This window comes from Nuphar pumila, chromosome 11, assembly GCF_984573655.1.
Source record: "Nuphar pumila chromosome 11, dmNupPumi1.hap1.1, whole genome shotgun sequence".
NCBI lineage: Eukaryota > Viridiplantae > Streptophyta > Magnoliopsida > Nymphaeales > Nymphaeaceae > Nuphar > Nuphar pumila.
The window spans coordinates 14284559-14303536 of NC_143259.1; the positions used below are offsets into that span (position 1 = coordinate 14284559).

At 39.2% G+C, this 18978-nt stretch overlaps 1 protein-coding gene across 5 annotated transcripts; it reads left to right on the plus strand.

Moving 5' to 3' along the window:
* Window positions 1-8219: 8219 nt before the first annotated feature.
* On the plus strand, window positions 8220-17331 carry LOC149822064 (lysine-specific demethylase JMJ13-like). 5 transcript variants are annotated; one of them, XM_089981233.1, is made up of 12 exons: window positions 8220-8614; window positions 11917-12298; window positions 13235-13391; window positions 13469-13688; window positions 14347-14400; window positions 14486-14565; window positions 14654-14931; window positions 15145-15549; window positions 15686-15972; window positions 16046-16318; window positions 16520-16679; window positions 16710-17331. In XM_089981233.1, exons 1-12 carry the CDS (start codon window positions 8612-8614, stop codon window positions 16931-16933), a joined length of 2523 nt encoding a protein of 840 aa, XP_089837359.1. In that variant the 5' UTR covers window positions 8220-8611; the 3' UTR covers window positions 16934-17331. The 5 variants fall into 5 exon arrangements, with proteins under 5 accessions (XP_089837359.1, XP_089837357.1, XP_089837358.1 ...); XM_089981234.1 differs by adding an exon at window positions 9319-9510 and having other exon boundaries at window positions 8268-8614; window positions 16520-17331; XM_089981235.1 differs by lacking the exon at window positions 8220-8614 and adding exons at window positions 8633-9047; window positions 9314-9510 and having other exon boundaries at window positions 16520-17331.
* The last annotated feature ends 1647 nt before the right edge of the window (window positions 17332-18978 follow it).

Sequence of the window (18978 nt, forward strand, 5' to 3'; positions counted from 1 at the left end):
GCATACATCCTAGATATTAATGAAATCAGTTTTTTTCCCCTATTACACGTGCTGTTAAACATGGATTCATGTTATATGTAGGACCATGATGTGGCTGAAGTTATTTTTCTGTTGTGGGTAAATATGAAGGTTATTTGGTTTCAGCCATATGTATTTTTTTATTTTGCTCATTTTAGCAAACTGAAAAAGATACGGTTGGTTATTGAGTTTATACCTGATAGTTAGGGATTTGAACAATTCTTTTAATACATTACTATCTCATATCCTACATTAAGAAAAGGTAGACATGGGGATAAGGTCCACGTGTGGGTAGGATCTGACAGTGGGCGTCTCAACAGGGGCTACGATTGTTTGGTAGGTGCAGTTAGTGCACGTCGCCTTGGGTTGGGACGTTGCACTCAAAACTCAAAAATACCATGTACAATAGGTCAGGCTGGGTTGAACCACATCAGTGCAGTGGTTAGCACCAATCCTTAACGGGTCAGTTCCGCCACTCTTGGCAGCAAACCATCAATAGGTCGCTGGATTTCCTAGCATTAGCGCAAGCTGCTGATCTGCGAGGCTTTTGGAAAAGTCGGGGAAGCAGGCACTGTCGGTAGTAGGCCGGTGGTGTGGTGGGTCCTACCATCGAATGGACATGGTAGGTTATACTTACTGCAGTTCATCATAAGTGATGACACTAGCAATGACAGCGTGAGGCTGGGGCACCAGCTCGCTGTTGAGGTGTCGACCTGAACGTCGATGCTTGATTTCAACTGGTGCGGGTGTGCCATAGGCAGCTGAGCACCTACAAGATTTTTGGGCCGGGGTCGGCCTAACCCTAGCCTGGTTCTGGTCACTTCATGGCTGCGAACCCCGCTGACCTGGTGATCAATATGTGTCGGGTCGATGGTTAAGTATGTCGTACCTGGTGGATTAATATCAACCAAGTTAGTAGTATGCATCACTTACTTGGGCTACAGTAAGGTCGCAATGCCTGGATCACATTACCTTTGTGGTGGCAACCACGAAGCCACGCCGAGTCCATGGCTCCTTGAGCCATGTGCGTGGTAGAGGTTTCACCAAACCATGGTCAGGCATTTCAAAAATATATACGTAGAGAGATTGAGCCAGATATGCCACGTGGATGGCATAGTTCATGGGTACGAACGCGTATGCCATAGCTTGAAAACAAACGTTTAAGTGTAGGCTCCGAGTAGAGCCAAGTTCTGAGAAATGCTATTTACTTTGATGGTGTTTATGGCACCCTGTTTCTAAAATGCATACAATGTGTGTGAACCCCAAGGCAGGTTTGAGATTTTTGAGAATCCTCTGTGGTATGATAGGTCACACGGGAAAATAAACAAAAATGAAAATGTTTTTCAGGTAACGCATAAATGGAGCATCGTGGCGTCGCATTTGGAAGTAGTCAAGAGATCTCAGTTTTTCAGTGTTTTCTGTTTGAACTCTGATTAATAGATTTACATTTTTGTCATGAGATGTAATTAATGACATTAATGCTTTAATTAATGAATGCTATGCTTTTATTACTTCTCTGTTTTACCCTGTAATGCACCCGGCTTGTGTTTTTCGCCCTTCCGCTATTTCAAAAAAAAAAAAATTACTCCAAAATTTTTACTATAAAAAGTTGGTGCGTTACATCGAAGGTTGAGTCATATATCTGAAAAGAGAATAAAAAAACTCGTAAATAAATGGATCTTGAAATCTCTAGATTTTACCGACAATGACCCATGTGTTGATTGCGTAAAGGCTAAGCATACAAATACATATAAAGAGGGTGCCAAACGCAGTAGTGAGATATTAGAGATAGTTCACACAGATGTATGTGAACCTTTTACCCCCTACACAGGTGAGAAATATTTTGTCACCTTTATTGATGACTATTCACGATATATGTATCTCTACTTGATTTTCAAAAAATCTGATGTTTTTCAGATGTTTAAGGAATTTAAGAAAGAAGTAGAGAAACAAATCGATAAAGTTATTAAAATAGTCAGGTCTGATAGAGGTGACGAATATTATGGTAGGTTTACTGAGATGGGGAAAAAGAAAGGATCATTAGTGCAATTTCTCAAAGAGGAAGGCATTGTGCCTCAATATACCATGTCTGGTAGTGCCTATCAAAATGATGTAGATGAAAAGAGAAATCGTATGCTTAAAAAAATGGTCAGGGCCATGTTGAATTATTCAACACTTTTCATGAAGTTGTGGGGTGAAGCCTTAAGGACTGCTGTACATATTTTGAATAAGGTTCTGACAAAATCTGTGCTTAAAACTCCTTACAAGTTATGGACATGTAGAAAACCATCTTTGTCTTATATGTACATATGGGGATGTCCTGCAGAGGTTAAGTTGTATAACCCCCACATTAAAGCTTTTGATCCAAGAACAACCAATGGATATTTCATTGGTTATCCAGAAAGATCAAAATGGTACAAGTTTTATTGCCCATCTCACTCACCACAGATTGTTCAAACGGATAAGGCAAAATTTTTTAAAGATGATTCAGTAGGATTAAGTGCACTTCAAAACCTTGATTTTAAGGAAGTACATGATCCAGTTTCATCACCTGTTAAAGAAAATATCGAAAGATACCACATTATTATTCCTAATGATGATGTGGTTGATCATTCGGTTCTTGATGCATAAATCTAAAGTGAACCTATTGTGGACAATGCAGAACAACACGAACATGATTATTATGTTCAATCTGAGCTTGAAGAATGACCTGTGTGGAGATCCACAAGAATTAGGAGATCTGCCATACATCTTGATTATGTGGTGTACCTTCAGAAACTTGGTGATTTCATAGATATGGATGATGACCCATTGACTTTTATGGAAGCTGTGGAAAATAAACAATCTACACTCTGGATAGAAGCCATGAAAGAAGAGTTAGACTCTATGGCTAAAAATCAAGTGTGGATCTTGTCGAGTTACCTAAGGAAGTAAAGCCTGTAGAGTGTAAATGAGTCTTTAAGACCAAGAAGAACTCCAAAGGTAACATAGAAAGATATAAAGTAAGATTGATTACTAAAGGATTCACCCAGATGGAGGGCATTGACTATAATGAGACATTTTCTCCTATCTCAACTAAAGAGTCAATGAGGATAATTTTGGCCCTTGTAGCTCATTATGACTTGAAGCTATACAAGATGGATATGAAAACAACATTTCTCAACAGGCATCTGAATAAAGAGGTACATATGGATCAACATCTTAGTTTCTCTAAAAATTGTCGTTTGGTTTGAAAGCTGAATAAATCAATATATGAACTTAAACAGGCCTCCCAATAGTGATATATTAATTTTTTCCAAGCCATTGTGACTTTCGGGTTTATAGAAAACATTATTGATCAATGTATATACCTTAAAAAAAGTGGGAGTAAGTTCATTGATGTTGTATGTGGATGACATTTTACTTGCAACCAACGATATAAAGTTGCGTTCAGAGACAAAACAATTTCTTGCATCACATTTTGATATGAAAGATATGGGTGATGCTGCTTATGTTCTTGGCATTGAGATCTGTCGAGACAGAGCAAAAGGTTTTTTAGGCCTCTCCCAGAGATCCTATATAGATAAGGTGTTAAAGCGATATGATGAAGAATTGTTCTCCTAGTTCAACACCCATATCAAAAGGTGACAAACTGAGCCTAAAGGATTGTCCATAGGACGATATTCACAAAGCACATATGAGTGCTTATCCCTATGCATCAGTTATTGGCAGTTTAAAGTATGCACATACATGTTCTTGACTAGATATTTCTTTTACAGTAGGGGTGCTTGGCAAATTTCAGTCTAACTCAAGTTTACCCTATTGAAAGGCTACCAAGAAAGTCTTGCGGTACTTGCAAGGGATAAAAGACTATATGTTGACGTATCATAAAGTTGATCACTTTGAGGTCATTGGCTACTCAGATGTAGACTTAGAATGATGCCTTGATAGTAGAAAATCTACTACTGAGTACGTATTCTTACTTGCTGGGGGCACGATCTCTTGGAGGAGTGGAAAGCAGAAGACCACTGCTGCCCACACTATGGAGGCAAAATTCATAGCATTGTACGAGACTACGTCACATGCTATATGGTTAAAGAACTTCATATCATAGTTAAAGGTGATCAATTCTATTGAGAAGCCACTGAAGGTCTACTATGACTGTGATAATGAAGCTGCGGTGTCCTTTTCGAACAACAACAAAAGTACTATGTCATATAAGCATATGAAATTGAAGTAGTTTATTGTTAGAGAAAGAACGAAGAATCTTTTAGTGCATATTGTTAATATTGGTACAAAAGAAATGATCGCTGATCCTCTTACTAAAGGGCTAGCACCAGAATTATATTCCGAACATGTAATGAGGATGAGCTTGTTAAACTCTTTTTGACATATGCATATAAATAAAGTGATCACTTTCAGTTCATGATTCTCATTATTTTTGTTGTTCATTTCATAAGGATTAGAGATTCAACTAAGGACCTATAAAATAGAATAAAAAACCATTCTACTCATCAAGTTATTCTCATAAAGTTTTCTGGTTAAAAGGTTTATCGTCGGATCAAGTGAGAGAATGTTGGATTAACTACCATGATTTACATGGTGGTTATCCACGATGTGGATTTATCCCCACATCAGGGATGATCTCTTTCGCTAAACCTGCATAGGATCAAGGAGGAACGATTACACAAACCGTTCTCCACCCTATGCCTTATATAGGAGGGTATCATGGGCGACCCTCATTAAGGTAAAATACAGAAAAATTGAGAGAGAAGACTTTCTTCAAAGTTCTTACCTCTTCATACAGTCGATTTCCATCAAGAAGGAAGATGTCTACTCACCGACTGCCTAAGGAAGTCTGCGCTTGTGGTGGCTGCAACCCGACTGAGCGGAGATAACCCTTTTGCCTTGAACGACCATCATCCTCCGACAATAATCTTCTCTGCTCCAGTCGAACCTCACCACCGGCAATGGTTGCCTCAGGTATAACAGTCTCCTCTGTTTGTTTTGTTTAACACAGTTTTGCTGTGTTTTTTCTATCTCAGTGCAAGGCCACCGCCATTAAGGGGAGGCGTTCAAGAACGTCCCCAACACAATCTTGTTGCCAACAATCTTGTTGCCAAAAGAGAGAGCATCAAGCTGCAATTTTATATTTTATATCCAGCTTAACATTTGCCTTGAGAGAGAGAGAGAGAGAGTTAATATTGTTCCTACAATAATTACCAGTTACTTTTTGTTAACACCATTTTTTAACCATCTTGTTCTTGCTTTACTATAAATGAGACATGCAACCGATGTGTGAAGACGGATAATAATACTTAAATGAAAGATATAACAATTGGTGCAAGTTGTGACACTCATCAATGATTTTATATTAACTACATTGAGGGGTGGCCCCGCCTACTTCCAAGGCAGTTGGCAACCCAATCCACTCATACCCAACCTTGAGTCACAAAGCAAAACTGCAACATTCTAGAAATTCCTTTATGCAATTCCAAGAAAATCACAATTCATCTATAAAACACACAAACCAGATCTAAGATCCCGATCCCATTTAGCCAACCAGATAATCCTATATAACAAAGACCAGTGGATCGAGATCCGGGTTTTCGTGGTTCAGACTCGGATAACATCAGCTCTATTGATGAGTAAATTTCCATTTTTCTTTATGATGGACCGCGCTTTGCCACTCCAGGTACAATATGGATGGCTTGACCTGGATCTGGTTTCCCCTAGCCTGATGGCCTTAAATGGGTCCAACCTTAATCCCTCAGACCCAGTAATCCAAAATTCAATGAACTTATAGACCGTTGGTTCAAAGGGTACTGAAATTCTACTACTGATATCCAGTGTTATCACAAGGTACTGGGGGGAATATGGAAAATCTGGAAATTTCTGTATTGTGATCCAAACTCATTCAAAAGGACAAACTGGTCCTACTAAAACCTTTAGTCCAAAGAGACCTAATGATTCAACTTTTTTAATTTTATCCACTAAATGTTTCTACTTCATGATGGTCAACAACTTTCTTATGTTGGTCATAGATATGAAAGGCCATACATTACTTCTTCATTTTCTATATTTAGGTCATTTATAGAACCAACCCAAGATATTTTGTTTTTTTTGTATTTAGGTCATTCAAAGGCCAAATATTTTATTTTTTTTGCAGGTCATTTATAATACAGACCAAAAAACCATGCAACTTTGTGTACTTTCAGTTAAAACTATAAACTGCAGTTTCTTGAAAAGGACCAACCCAAGATGATCATATATTCCACTAAAAGAAAGAGCCAGAAACAAACAAAAATATGTTATGAGTACCATTTACTCCAGACTGGTTCATGTTGATTACATGGTTGAAAGACTTCATATCTTGGGCATGATATAGTATTTAAGTAACTCACACCTATCTTGGGCCCACCTAACAGGTACATTTTTGCTCAGCAGTTAAGTTGTAGCTTGTTAGATTCTGGTCTATCGTTTCCTGTTTGTATAGCAGATTTAGAACTAGTGCAGAAATTCCCACACCCATCTACATTTCAAGAATCAGGACCTCATTTTGAAGTGGGAAATCTGATGCACCACCCAGATCCTGGAATTCAGATTCCCATGTAAATTGTTTCGCAATTCTCGCCGGTTTGGGAATTAAAGTTTCGGATTAGTGTGGTTTCAAACTCCCGGGTCCGGACTCCGCTAACATCATAAAGCCACCAAGTATGAATGAATTGATTGACAGTAAGGTCCAGTAACCTTCTTAGATCACTAAGGATGCATGAATTGATTGTTGGTGTGGTCCTCGCCAGCTATATGGATGGTTTTGGTTTGCTTTCCTTATATGTGTGGTCTAACTGTATACCATACCAAGAATCCCTGTACATGACACCCTCAGACAGTTGCTCTCCAACCATAAAGTTTGGAATGATTTCAGACCGACAATGATGTATGTGGTTGTTAAGAGTTTGGATCTGGTCTGGTTCTTTCATGCTTAGGTCTTGTACTAAATAAACAAACATGACCTGTTGAGCAAACGGGTCTTATCCAGTTTGGACAAATCCGACCCACTTTGACAAAATGTGGGCAGTAAACGAGAAGGATGCATGATTTTTTTTAATTAATTTCTTTTTCTTGTACCCCAAAGGGAAATTGTTTGAGATGAGTGCTTCATTCCATAGCATTTTTTTTTCTATAAAATTGACCAATTGAGCATCAATGCCTGTAAAATGATGATTTTACATCAAGTTTATATATTTTGTGTTCAAATTCTCTATAATCATTAAAAAGTTTGTGGGGGGTCATTCAATCGTTCCTAAGGTTGTGTTTGCATTGTAGGACAAACGCTGCACGGGGACATTGCACTGCATTTGATAAGCGAGGACAATGTGAGTCGGACATGGCTCGCTGCGTCCTGCGCGGTGTGTTTTCAGAACAGTGCGATGGCGAGTCCAAGACAAACACCAGCCATCCTGTCTGCATTTGTCCTGCGATGTTAACGCGCCTATGTATGTTGTTTAGCCAATAAGACTTTCAAAACCGGGTCGGGTCCACTTGCCCAACTTCAGGCCCACTGCCAGGTCCCGTGCCCAGACCTGGATCAAAGCATGTTATTTAGCCAATAAGATGGCGCTTTTGAGCTCATAAATAGAAACATCAGAAATTAGAAAGTTTCACAAATCAGGGAATTAAGAAGAAAGAAAAAACGCTAGATCCAAAATTATTCTTTTTGGCCCGCATTAATTTCCCCCCGCCTTTTGGACGCGCTTTGACTTTGTCAGCTCAACCGGTCAAATGGGACTCCTCCGCGTTTCCATTTTGGGTCTTCCCCGAATCCGCCTACTAGGCCCGTTACGTCTTCCATAAATGACCAAGTTACCCCCACACATTCCCCAAAATTTACCTATGTATCCTCCTAAACCACACGGTCCGACCCGACCTCCACGTCCAAGGCCATCTCATAAATTCATAACCACAACACGTGAAAAGAAGGAGAGGGTCGGTTGGTTCGGACCTCCAGGACAAAATTAAGTAAGAGAGGCCACGTGGCATACTGGACTCCCCTGATTGGTTGCAAGTTTGCCTTTACAACACGGTAAAAGCTGTCCAAAAGCGTACGCCAAAGAGGCCACGTGCTTTTTCTACCGGAAAACAGTTTTCCGGCAGTTCATCGCCGGCCGGCAAGCAATTTGGTTGAACCAACTACAACTACCGCCCTCTTTTATTTCACCCTCCCTTCCGTGGGTAGTAGAAATACCCTCAGGTACCCACACTTTACGGTTTCCTTAATCCGTTCCCGGTTTCACTGTTCCTCCTCCGTTCCCTCGGCCGGAAATTCCTCTCTTCTCCCGCGCGCGCGTTTCTTCTTTTTCTCGCGTTTTCCAAGGGAGGAAACCCTTCGTTTTCCGGCGGTTTCTCCAACTCTCCGGCGCGGATCTGCCGTTCCGTCCGGCGTGAGTTCGACGTCTCCCGGAGGGTAATGCGGACACGACTCTTGGAGGAGGCGTCTCTTCGGACGTTATTAGGGTCGGAAACTGGCTCGTAGGGTTTCCTGCGTCGGTTTCTCGGCGTCTTGACGATTTCCTTCGGGCGGAGGGTCAGGGAGAGGCTTCCGGAACGTGATATGGTGCGTTTTCGTCTTCTTTTTCTCCTGGATCTGTGGCGTTTCTCCTGAAATTCGGCTATTTCTTTCCTTTTTAGGCTTCTAGTGGCTCCTTTCGTGTTTTCACGGTCGACGTGCGTATATTTTGAACAAATCACGATTTTCACTTTAAATTCCTTTTGATTTTCTTATAGTTTTGTGTATTTGTTTTCCTGCTGCAGATTTGCTTATTTTTGTGTTTGATATGTGTTTTTTCAGTTGTGCATTCTATTTTTCCGTTCACTTTGATCGGTCTGGCAGAATAGTTTCGTTACCAACTTTCCTTTTATACTTTCCTATTTCTTAAGAATGAGATCAACGAATCTTACTTCTTTTAAGGCAGTTTACCCGTGAATTAGTAATCTTCTAACGAATTATCCTCTCTTCCCCTGGTTGCCGGTATATATTCTAGCATCAGGTAGGGATTTTGAATTTCTTTTACTTTTTTCGGGCATATTATCTTGATATCACACCTTGAAATTAACTGTTTCGTTTTTTCGTGGGTATCTACATCGCTTGTATGGCTGGATGCGCGTAGTTGTTGAATTTGTTAGGGGTCTGGAAGAAACCGCATCCCTTTGTTACCAGAATTTAGGAATACAGAAACTTCTACTAACAATTTATCCTTTTGTTTCACTCTCTCTGCATGTGATCGTTGCAAAAATTGTATTTACACTGCACTAGCACAGAGTTATCGCATCAAAAACCAAGACGCTTCAGTCAAGGATTTGCTTCAATCATCGAAGCAAGAGGTGTAAATTGTAATGCAGTTCCACGAAACACGGCTTTGGTATGAGAGTTGTTTATCGATCGTTAGGATTTTGGAAACTTTCACGTGATTAGTTTGTTACTCAAGGAGAATTGTACTTGTCGTTTCTCACGTTTCCTTTCTTCTGAACTTTGTTCTACCCGCTTCTTTAGTTGCATGAATCTAGGGTTGTTCCTACTCCCTAGCCATTGTACAGTGCTGGGATAAGGACTGATATGTTGGTCTGTACTACATTGTTCGGAATGAAATTGCCAACTTTTGCATATTTTTGGTCCTGAATTTATGTGAACGAATTAATTTTACAAAGAACAAAGAGTTCATGCTATCTGCTGGATCTTATCTTTGAACAACCTATCTGTTTCAAGCGAAAGGAAAACACACTTTGAGGTGAGATGCGAACCTTTTGGATTGAGGGATATGGAAAATGTGGAAAGCAGATGAAGTGTGCTTCCGGATCACCCTCTTATTTTTTTATTTTATTTATTTCCTTAATTGGATTTTCGTTCATGCCTTCTGTTTTGATGTTTTGCATGTGTAATTGAATGTGCGGAGCGATGGTCTAAGAGCACGGTTTCTTTTTCTTATTGTTTTTATTAGAGGGTGTTCTTGTAATTATGAGTATGATAAGAGGATATTCCCATTAAGAGAAACTATTTAACGGCTTTATTTTAGGGTCTTTTTGTGTTCTCCAAATCGTATTAAGCCCTTCATTGCTACAAAGCCTAATTTAGGTTGGGTTTATTGTGCCTTTTTGTATTCCCATCCACACATTGTACGAGAGAGAGAGAGAGAGAGAGAGAGAGAGAGAGAGAGAGAGAGAGAGAGAGAGAGAGAGAGAGAGAGAGAGATTATACGGATTATTTCCCTTTGCTCGTTGGCCATTGCTGTCTCTTCGATTAGTCTGATTGCTGAGTTTTAAGTCCAAATCCTTTCTCCATCCTAATTACTTGAGGAAGAAAAAAGAGTAAGCAGTTATTTCTCTTTGCTAGACTGATTAAGCAAATTTTTTATGTATTCCTCTTGTTCATTTGTTCTCCATCTTGGTTTTCAAATGGATAACCCTAGTTTTGTCTGGAAAAAGAGGGCTTCTAATGTCTGTATTAATGTGAGAATTGTTGCATACTGAAACTTCTAAATGAAAAATCAAAGATTTTTTTGCTTACCTTGTGTCATGGTCTCCTATTTGTTGAATGTCGAATAGGTTCTAAGTTCATACATCTTGTTTGTTATTTAGAGAGTGGTAGTACTTAAAGCTTCACTATGGATTATGCTTGTAGTGTTTGGCTGTGCTGTATATGCTACCACATCATAGCTACAGCGGCACATTAGTTTCTTTTTCTCCTCTTAAATATCAAGTTACTCTTTTATGCTTATACCATGTTCCAATGTCTTGCATTTCTGTACTATTTTTAAAGTTTCTGTTGAATTATGTTTTTAAAAAGTTGCAGCAGTTAAGGGCATGCTTGCTTGCCCTTTTGGGATGCGTAAATGATGCAAATTTGAATGTGATTCCAATTCACGGGGTCAATATATTTGATTCATTTACACACCCCAACATTTACACATGTTTTCCTGGAGGTGTATACATGGCCATGTGTAACCGGAATCTCACAATTGTGAGATTCCGGTTCATATTGCAGGATAAGCAACATGCCCTAAAACTTGGGCTTTCTCCAGGTGTGCATGTAATTTGAAGCGAATGCGAAAAGTTAAGTATTATCTGATCATAGGTTATAGTTTCCACAAGGCACTGGTTAGGTTGTCCTGAAGTTATGGCTTGAGTTTCTCTCTCTCTCTCTCTCTTTCTATTAATGTCTGATATGTAAGATATGTTTCTTCTTGGTTTTTGTGCTGTTCTTATTTGCAGTAAAATGATATGAAACCACAAATGTTTGAAATAAAATTAATTGGATTGCTAATGAAGTGAGACCTTTTGGAGGACATTGAGATGGATACAGATTTAATTTGGCATGAAAGGTTTTTTAATTCTATGAATAATACACAGAGCTACTGTATGCTATCTAGGGAAGATAAATAGTTCAAAGCTGTTGAATGGACAACATATTATCAAATAAGAATAGAAGAATTCAGGTCATGAAGGGAAAGCGTGAGCAGTTGACCAACTTAACCGGCAGGATGGTGTTGACAGAGTAGTGTTTGCCAACTCTTCAGCCATGAAAATTTCTGATGGGTGATCCAAATTGATATAAAAGAGGGCATAACTTTAATAAATGTTATGCAAGGACCAATAGTGGAATATCTGTATACGGATAAAATTCCCAGTGAATGCAAAGTAACATTGCATCTATTTGTCAAAAGTAACTTTTTGCAGTAATGAACCTAAACTGGTGGTGTAGAATCAAGTTAATGCATTTCTTTGCCATGTAAGGATGAAAATTTTGCAACTTTGATTGATGATTATGGGTGAATCAATACATGGAATATCCCTTGCTGTGTTTATGATAGTTGTAATTCATTATCTTGACTTTCTGACTTGCTGTGTTTACCTCTTTGATAGGTGGAAGGAAGAGTTTACTCATCAAGAGAGGTTAAGAATGGGCTAGACATTTTGAGTTGTAGAAAGCTTCACCAAATGAATTTTGGAATTGTGCCTGGAGCAAATGCAACCAATACAACGTCTAGAAGTGGAGGCGATGCTTTAAGGCCTCCAGGGTCGTGGGGAATGAGATTGCATGGAAAGGCTGGTCCATATTCTCGATTTAATGGTGTGTCTGCTCGGGAAGATGCTTTTTCAAAGCATAAAGTTGCTAAATTTGATGCTACAGACTTAGGATGGATTGACAAGATTCCAGAGTGTCCTGTGTTTTTCCCAACAAAAGAGGAGTTTGAGGATCCTTTAGTCTATCTCCAGCGTATTGCTCCTACAGCTTCAAGATATGGTAAAATGTTTCCTGTCTGAGTTGCCACATTACCTTATTTTTTCATTAAATATAGTTTAATCTGAATCAAGTTGCTTTTAGACTTCTAATTTGATCTACCACTTGACTGTAACAAGTCATGTTTATGTATTGAATCATTTAGTATTTTTCCAGTTCATTTTGGCTTGCTCTGCCCCTAATTTACACCAGTTTCTTTCACATTACAAATCTCTATATATGTCCTTTCTAGCTCTGTGGAAGGTTCGGAGAGTAGTAATTAGTAATTCTGAGTGAATTATTTGATTAATCAATAACGATTGTTAACACAGCCCTGACCCCTTATTCAGCCATTCTTCCAAAAAATACCATCTTTGCATTTGTGTTTGTCAAACCCGTTCAGATGTGACCATAAATCTCAAGCTCTGTTCAATTGTGTAACTTTGAGGGTTCAATTTGATAAATGGATTGATGAAATCACCAAGGGCCTGCAGCTTGGCCCGAAAATGAGGAAATAGAAAAAAAAAGATTCTCTATGATTTTTCAAGTTTTATGCTTGTGCCTTTATTTAGTCATATTATCTTGCCCATCCATTGATACCCAAATATACTTACGTGTTGTTCTAGGGTGGTTGACTCTGCTAGACTTGGGATTTTATGAAACCACCTGCCCTTTTAGTCAAGCAAAAGAAGACCTTGTGAGAATAGTAAACAATGAGTAATGAATTGTTGTTTCAGAACACATGTTGCAAAGCATTCACAATCTAGGAGCAGCTTTTTCTAGATAATCTCCATTCCTGTATCGGCAGCCATAACTCATCTTTTGAATGTATACTCCTCTAAGACAGTCATGGAAATCTTCACTATTACATTGTAAGATATTGAAATCGGTTGCAAGCTAGAATAGATTTCCTCCTTTGTGTGAAGCTTTCTTATTTTTCTTTCCTTCGATGTTCTTCAGGTATATGCAAGATTGTTTCGCCCCTGAGTGCTTCTGTACCAGCTGGTGTTGTGCTAATGAAAGAGAAGGCGGGCTTCAACTTTACAACTCGAGTGCAGCCCATGTGCTTAGCTGAATGGGACAATGAGGACAAGATTGCCTTTTATATGAGCAGGAGGTAGGTTGCTGGATAAGCATCAAATGATACATTTTATTGAGTTCGTTCATGTTTAAATATTATCCTTTTGTTTTCAGAAACTATACCTTCCGTGAATTTGAGAAGATGGCAAACAAAGTGTTCTCACGGCGATACTCTAGTGCTGGAAGCCTTCCTGCAAAGTACTTAGAAGAGGAGTTTTGGCATGAAATAGCATGTGGGAAAACAGAAACTGTAGAATATGCATGTGATATTGATGGTAGTGCTTTTTCAACTTCTCCAAGTGATCAGCTGGGGAAAAGCAAATGGAATTTGAAGGTGATTATTCTCGCTGTCTTGTGCACTTTCCTTTCTTTCTATTACTTTGCTTATTTGCATTTCCAAACTTGATTGCAGTATCCACTACAACAGTTTGTTTTTCTAGCCCTTTTAAGGCTGTGGGACCAATGATGTAGGAATTGTATTTATTTTCCTTTCCAAAAGTGTTCTGTATGTTCACAAGTATTCAAGAAATCAACTTGATTCAGTTTTGGCTTAAAAATCAAAGACAGTGGCTCAACATCTCCCTGGACCTTGAGAGTTGCTGATCCTGCTTGGCCAACCAGTATAAAATTATCTAAATATGCTATGAAGTTTTTTTTTGAATTTTGAGCTGGCCTGTAGGTTCATCCGCGATAGTGTTGGTCTGTGCAACTCATAATATATGCTAGTGAATATTCTGCACCTAATCCAAGTAGCTTGGACTGGTGCAGTTTTTGCTGCCAAGTTTTTGAGGTTTGAAATTTTGTTGGATCAGTTCATTTTTTGCTGCCAAGTATTTGGAGTTTGAAACTTTGAATGCTGAACTTCTATTGCTTATTATAATGATGTTCCCATGGGCCTTTTATATATATATATATATTTCAGTTTAAGTGTATTTGGTCATGGTATATCTTCACTTACTAATCGATGTATATATGTTTTCCTTTGATTCCAGAATTTATCGCGGCTGCCAAAATCGACACTACGTCTTCTTGACACTGCAATTCCGGTGCTGCATATAAGCCCTTAAGTTTTTTTTGTAATTTCATGTTTTAAGAGTCACAATTAATTCAATTTGGTGTTTTTCTTTTTAGGGTGTAACGGATCCTATGCTTTACATTGGGATGCTATTCAGTATGTTTGCATGGCATGTGGAAGATCATTACTTGTACAGGTTTATAATGCACTGCCTAAATCCCAAGGGTTTAATTTTGTTTTTGGCATCATTATAAAATAACGACTGTTTTGTTGCTGTTTTACAGCATTAATTACCATCATTGTGGGGCTTCAAAAACTTGGTATGGTATTCCAGGGCATGCAGCACCTGCCTTTGAAAGGGTTGTGGGGGAGCATGTATATAAACGTGAAATCCTTTCTTATGAAGGAGAAGATGCAGCATTTGATTTACTTTTGGGAAAGACAACCATGTTTCCACCAAATGTTCTCTTGGAACATGATGTTCCTGTGTATAAAGCTGTGCAAAACCCTGGAGAGTTTGTCATCACCTTCCCTCGGTCTTATCATGCAGGTTTTAGTCATGGTAGGTTTTTTACATTCTATTTTGTTCCTCAGAAACTAATTTGATTACACTATGTTTTCTCCTGGAGACTTTTATGACAAAACTTGACTTTCAGTTTCTATTCTGGGTCAGCGTATCACCACTCTGCACTATTTACCTGTTGGCTTGTTGCATAATTATTTTGTTATGTTGTTTACTTTAACAACCCATCATAGTTTTAACTCATTTCTCTAGGTTTTAATTGCGGTGAGGCAGTAAACTTTGCAATGGGTGACTGGTTTCCATTCGGGGCAGTTGCTAGCCAACGCTATGGAGTTCTTAACAGGTTACCTCTCCTTCCTTATGAAGAACTTCTGTGCAAAGAAGCAATGTTTCTTTTCAAGAGCTCATCATGCAGTGAGTCAAGGGAGCCTGATTTTTGTTCACTAGATCTGATTTCTCAGCATTGTATAAAGGTTGCTTTTGCACACCTTATGAGGTGTCAGCATCGCGTTCGCTGGTTGCTTATGAAATTGGGGGCATGTGCAAGATTTTCCCTGGACACTCAAGGAACTTTGCTTTGCAGTCTTTGCAAACGTGATTGCTTTGTTGCATTTATAACATGCGACTGCTTTGTGCATCCTATATGCCTTTGTCATAGTAAGAATTTCTTGAATTATGCTTTTGAAGATCCAATTTTGCTTTACTGATATGCATAATATGATATAATCCTATGAATGGATGCACTTGTGAGTCATGCTGACGTATTCTTTGCATCTTGTTCCAAAATTTGCAGAGACCGAGATGATGGCCTGCAGATGTGGCAGCAACCGAACCATATTTCTAAGGAAGAATCTTTTGTTAATGGAATCTGTCTCTCATAAATTCGAGCAAGATGATGGGGTATTGCATGGGGTCCAAGAACAAATTTTACAAGGCGGTGATTCTTCTTTACAGATGAATCTGTTTCAAATTGAAGAAGGCTACACACCATATTGTGAAGTAAAGAGTGACTTGAAAGCCAAAACTGAGGAACAGACTCAGGGTTCAATATTTGATAAATGTTCCGTTTTGCAATCTGATGTAAGCATTGCATCTTAGACATGATTGCACATATAACTCATAATTTCTATGCTCTGGCTAACATTGTATATAGCGGTTATCCTTTCAGAATGATAAAGCTAGAAGTTCTGATGTTTTGATAAAGGGACAAGATTCAAGCACTTCCTGTGAATCTTCTTTGGTGCCTCCAGATGTCAAATGCGTATCCATTAATCGGAGTTGTCATCGGGCTCAGGATATGCCTTCTAGGGTTCAAGATGATTCAGATTCAGATTCAGAAATATTCAGGGTTAGGCGTCGGCGGACCATTAAAGTGGAAAGTAGGCCTGTTCAGAACATGGCAGACCTGAAGGTGTCTGAGCACCATGTATTTTTTTAGTCTCTAAAACTATACTTTTAATGGAAGATTGAAACTAACTCCAGTGTTAGCATCTCTTTGTGATATTTAAGGTTTCCGTGAAAGTTCTTATCAGCTATTTACAAGATGCTGCCCAACATTTGCATTATTACATTCAACTGCCTACTTAATGGTCAACTGAATGATGCATATTTTTTTTTTTCATTTTAGGCTCTTAAACGACTAAAGAAGGTTTTACCAGATGGAAGGAATGAACAGACATCTACTGCAGGCAGCGTATCACACAAACTTGAGTGGCAACATAGCCTTACAACATTCTCTAAATCAGAAGCTTCTTGCAGTTCGAGATCTCCTGCAAAGAATGGTCCTGCTATTCAGGGGGAATCTCAGGGAAATCCTCCTATTTCCTTGAAGGTCAGATCAGCAGTTTGGGAATCACCGAGATTAAAGGAAATTCTGCCGGAGGGGAAAAGGCTCCAAGACAGAGAACATCACTTCATTGATAATTTTAGAACTCAGACAACTGACTGTGAGCTAAAACGCCTAAATGTTAGTCGCCCTTTGTTTCCCAGCAACAAACGATCCAGATCTAGTTGCACGTTGACAGAAAGAGGACACAGATAGGGCGGGCATTCATTATGATTCTCATCATCGACAAGTTAATCGGAGAACTTAGTGGCACTAACAACAGCAATGACTGGGGGAAGTAGCAATAACAGAATTTTCTTTAAGGGAAGGATTCTTTGTGCGGGCCTCAAATTGAGGCGTCGGCATGTGCCTATTCTTGGGGTCTCTGTCTTGCTGGCGATTTTTCGCGTTCCAGCAGCGAAGGCTCGGCCAGCATGTAGGTAGAATTATGTAAGGTTTTAATTTGTCGTTGATCCAATTCTTGCGAGCAGAGTGGGATTCCACTTTGTTCATAAAAAGGTGTCTGCTACTTCCCCTTTATTCTTTTACAAAAGAAAATTGGTCCTGTACGTTGGTCTTATAATAATAAAAGTAATGCAAATTACTTTATTTTAGTTGCCCGCTTCGGCTCTTCTTGGCCTGCTTTTTTCTTTTTTTGTTCTCATGGTTTTGCGCGTCTGCGACACTTGTGATGCGGCCCTGCTATGAATCGGCATGATTATGACTGATCGCTTCTAAGTGTTGCATGGTTGCAACACTTGCTCGTGCCTTGTGTCGGTAGGCAAGTTCACGGTTTGCGCACTAAGTACGGCACAGGTTGCACGGTCGCAACACTTGCTGGTGTGTGATCATTTTTTCTTTTTGATGGGCAATCTTTATCTTTTGAAAAGTAAGAGACACCCATCCAGACGTCTCTTGCCGCGGGTGTATTTTCTTGTGGGCAATTAAGACCTCAAGGATTTTTCCAACCGGGGGCCTACCACTGTGCGGTCGGGGATGGAGGGTTTTCCCTTGTTTTAGCCAGAAAAAAGAAAATGAAATGAGGTCCTCATTTGACAATTCTCAAGAATTCGGTGGGCAATATTAGGAAGTTTTAAAAAAGTTTATTGCCAATTTTTGAAATTTGGGTCTAATGATTGGCCTTTCTTCCTTTTGTTTTATGTGGGACCCATTGAAAATGTTTCCCTCGTTGAACAAGCTTAGACATAGATGACACCAAGATTCCGACGTATGCTTTTTATGCTGCAAGTGACGTAAGTAAGATTGACTAGAAAACAAAAGGTGCACATGAGATGGTGGTTGAGGCTTATCGATCTGACCTGAATCCAAAACCCATTTCATCTGGAGCAGCTGCCTTGTGGGATCTACCTTGGGAGGCGTCCCCTCTTCTATTTTTGGATTTGGATAAATGAGAAGAACCCTAACGGCGGCCCAAAGTTATTTTTTGAGAGCCTATTCTTGCCCTAGGCCTATTTCTGAAACAAGGGAAGCTAAGTTAAACCTAAGTCTATTTCTTGTGTTTAACTAGATTTAGCTTTAGTCAATATAGGTTTTATCTAGATTTAGGTTTGAATTTAAAGTTTATTTTGTGATTTGTGTAAGGCTTTATGAAACCCTCTTGATCTATATATAGGCCTTGTTTCTTGGTTTGAATCATAAAATAAAATTGATTATGAATTTCTCTCGCTCTTTCTCTAAAGGGCGTGTCCCTCTCTCTCTCTCTCTCAAATTCTCACTTTGGTGAGCTGACCTCTGGTAGGTCGAGTATGCAATTTGGACTTAGCTTTTCCTAAAAGTGTCCTTGTTTAGGGTGTCTACCGGTTTTCTTGTTGTAAAACTTTGAAACTTTAACCGAACCTTGTTTAGGGTGTCTAGAATCATTCTTCTAATTTTAAGATTTTCTTTTAATTTTGAGAATTTTCTTTTGTACTGTTTGGGAGTTCTGATTTAATTTCTCGAACCTGTCAGAACTCCCTACCCTGCCTACCTGAGTTATGTAACCAAACCAAACCTACCCTGCCCAAAATTTAGTATCTTAGGCCCAGGCACACGTTGGTTGTTGTGATGTGGAACTGCAATTAGCCATCAATTTGAGATGCAATCCTTTTATTATCAATCTATCACGTTCATGCATCTTCTGACAGATGGTTGTTGATAGTGCTGCATAGAAAATGGAATTGCATATGAAACGGTAATCCACCAAATAGATGATTGCCGGTTTCAGATACCATGAGACCTACAAGGACTCAGACCCGCTTATT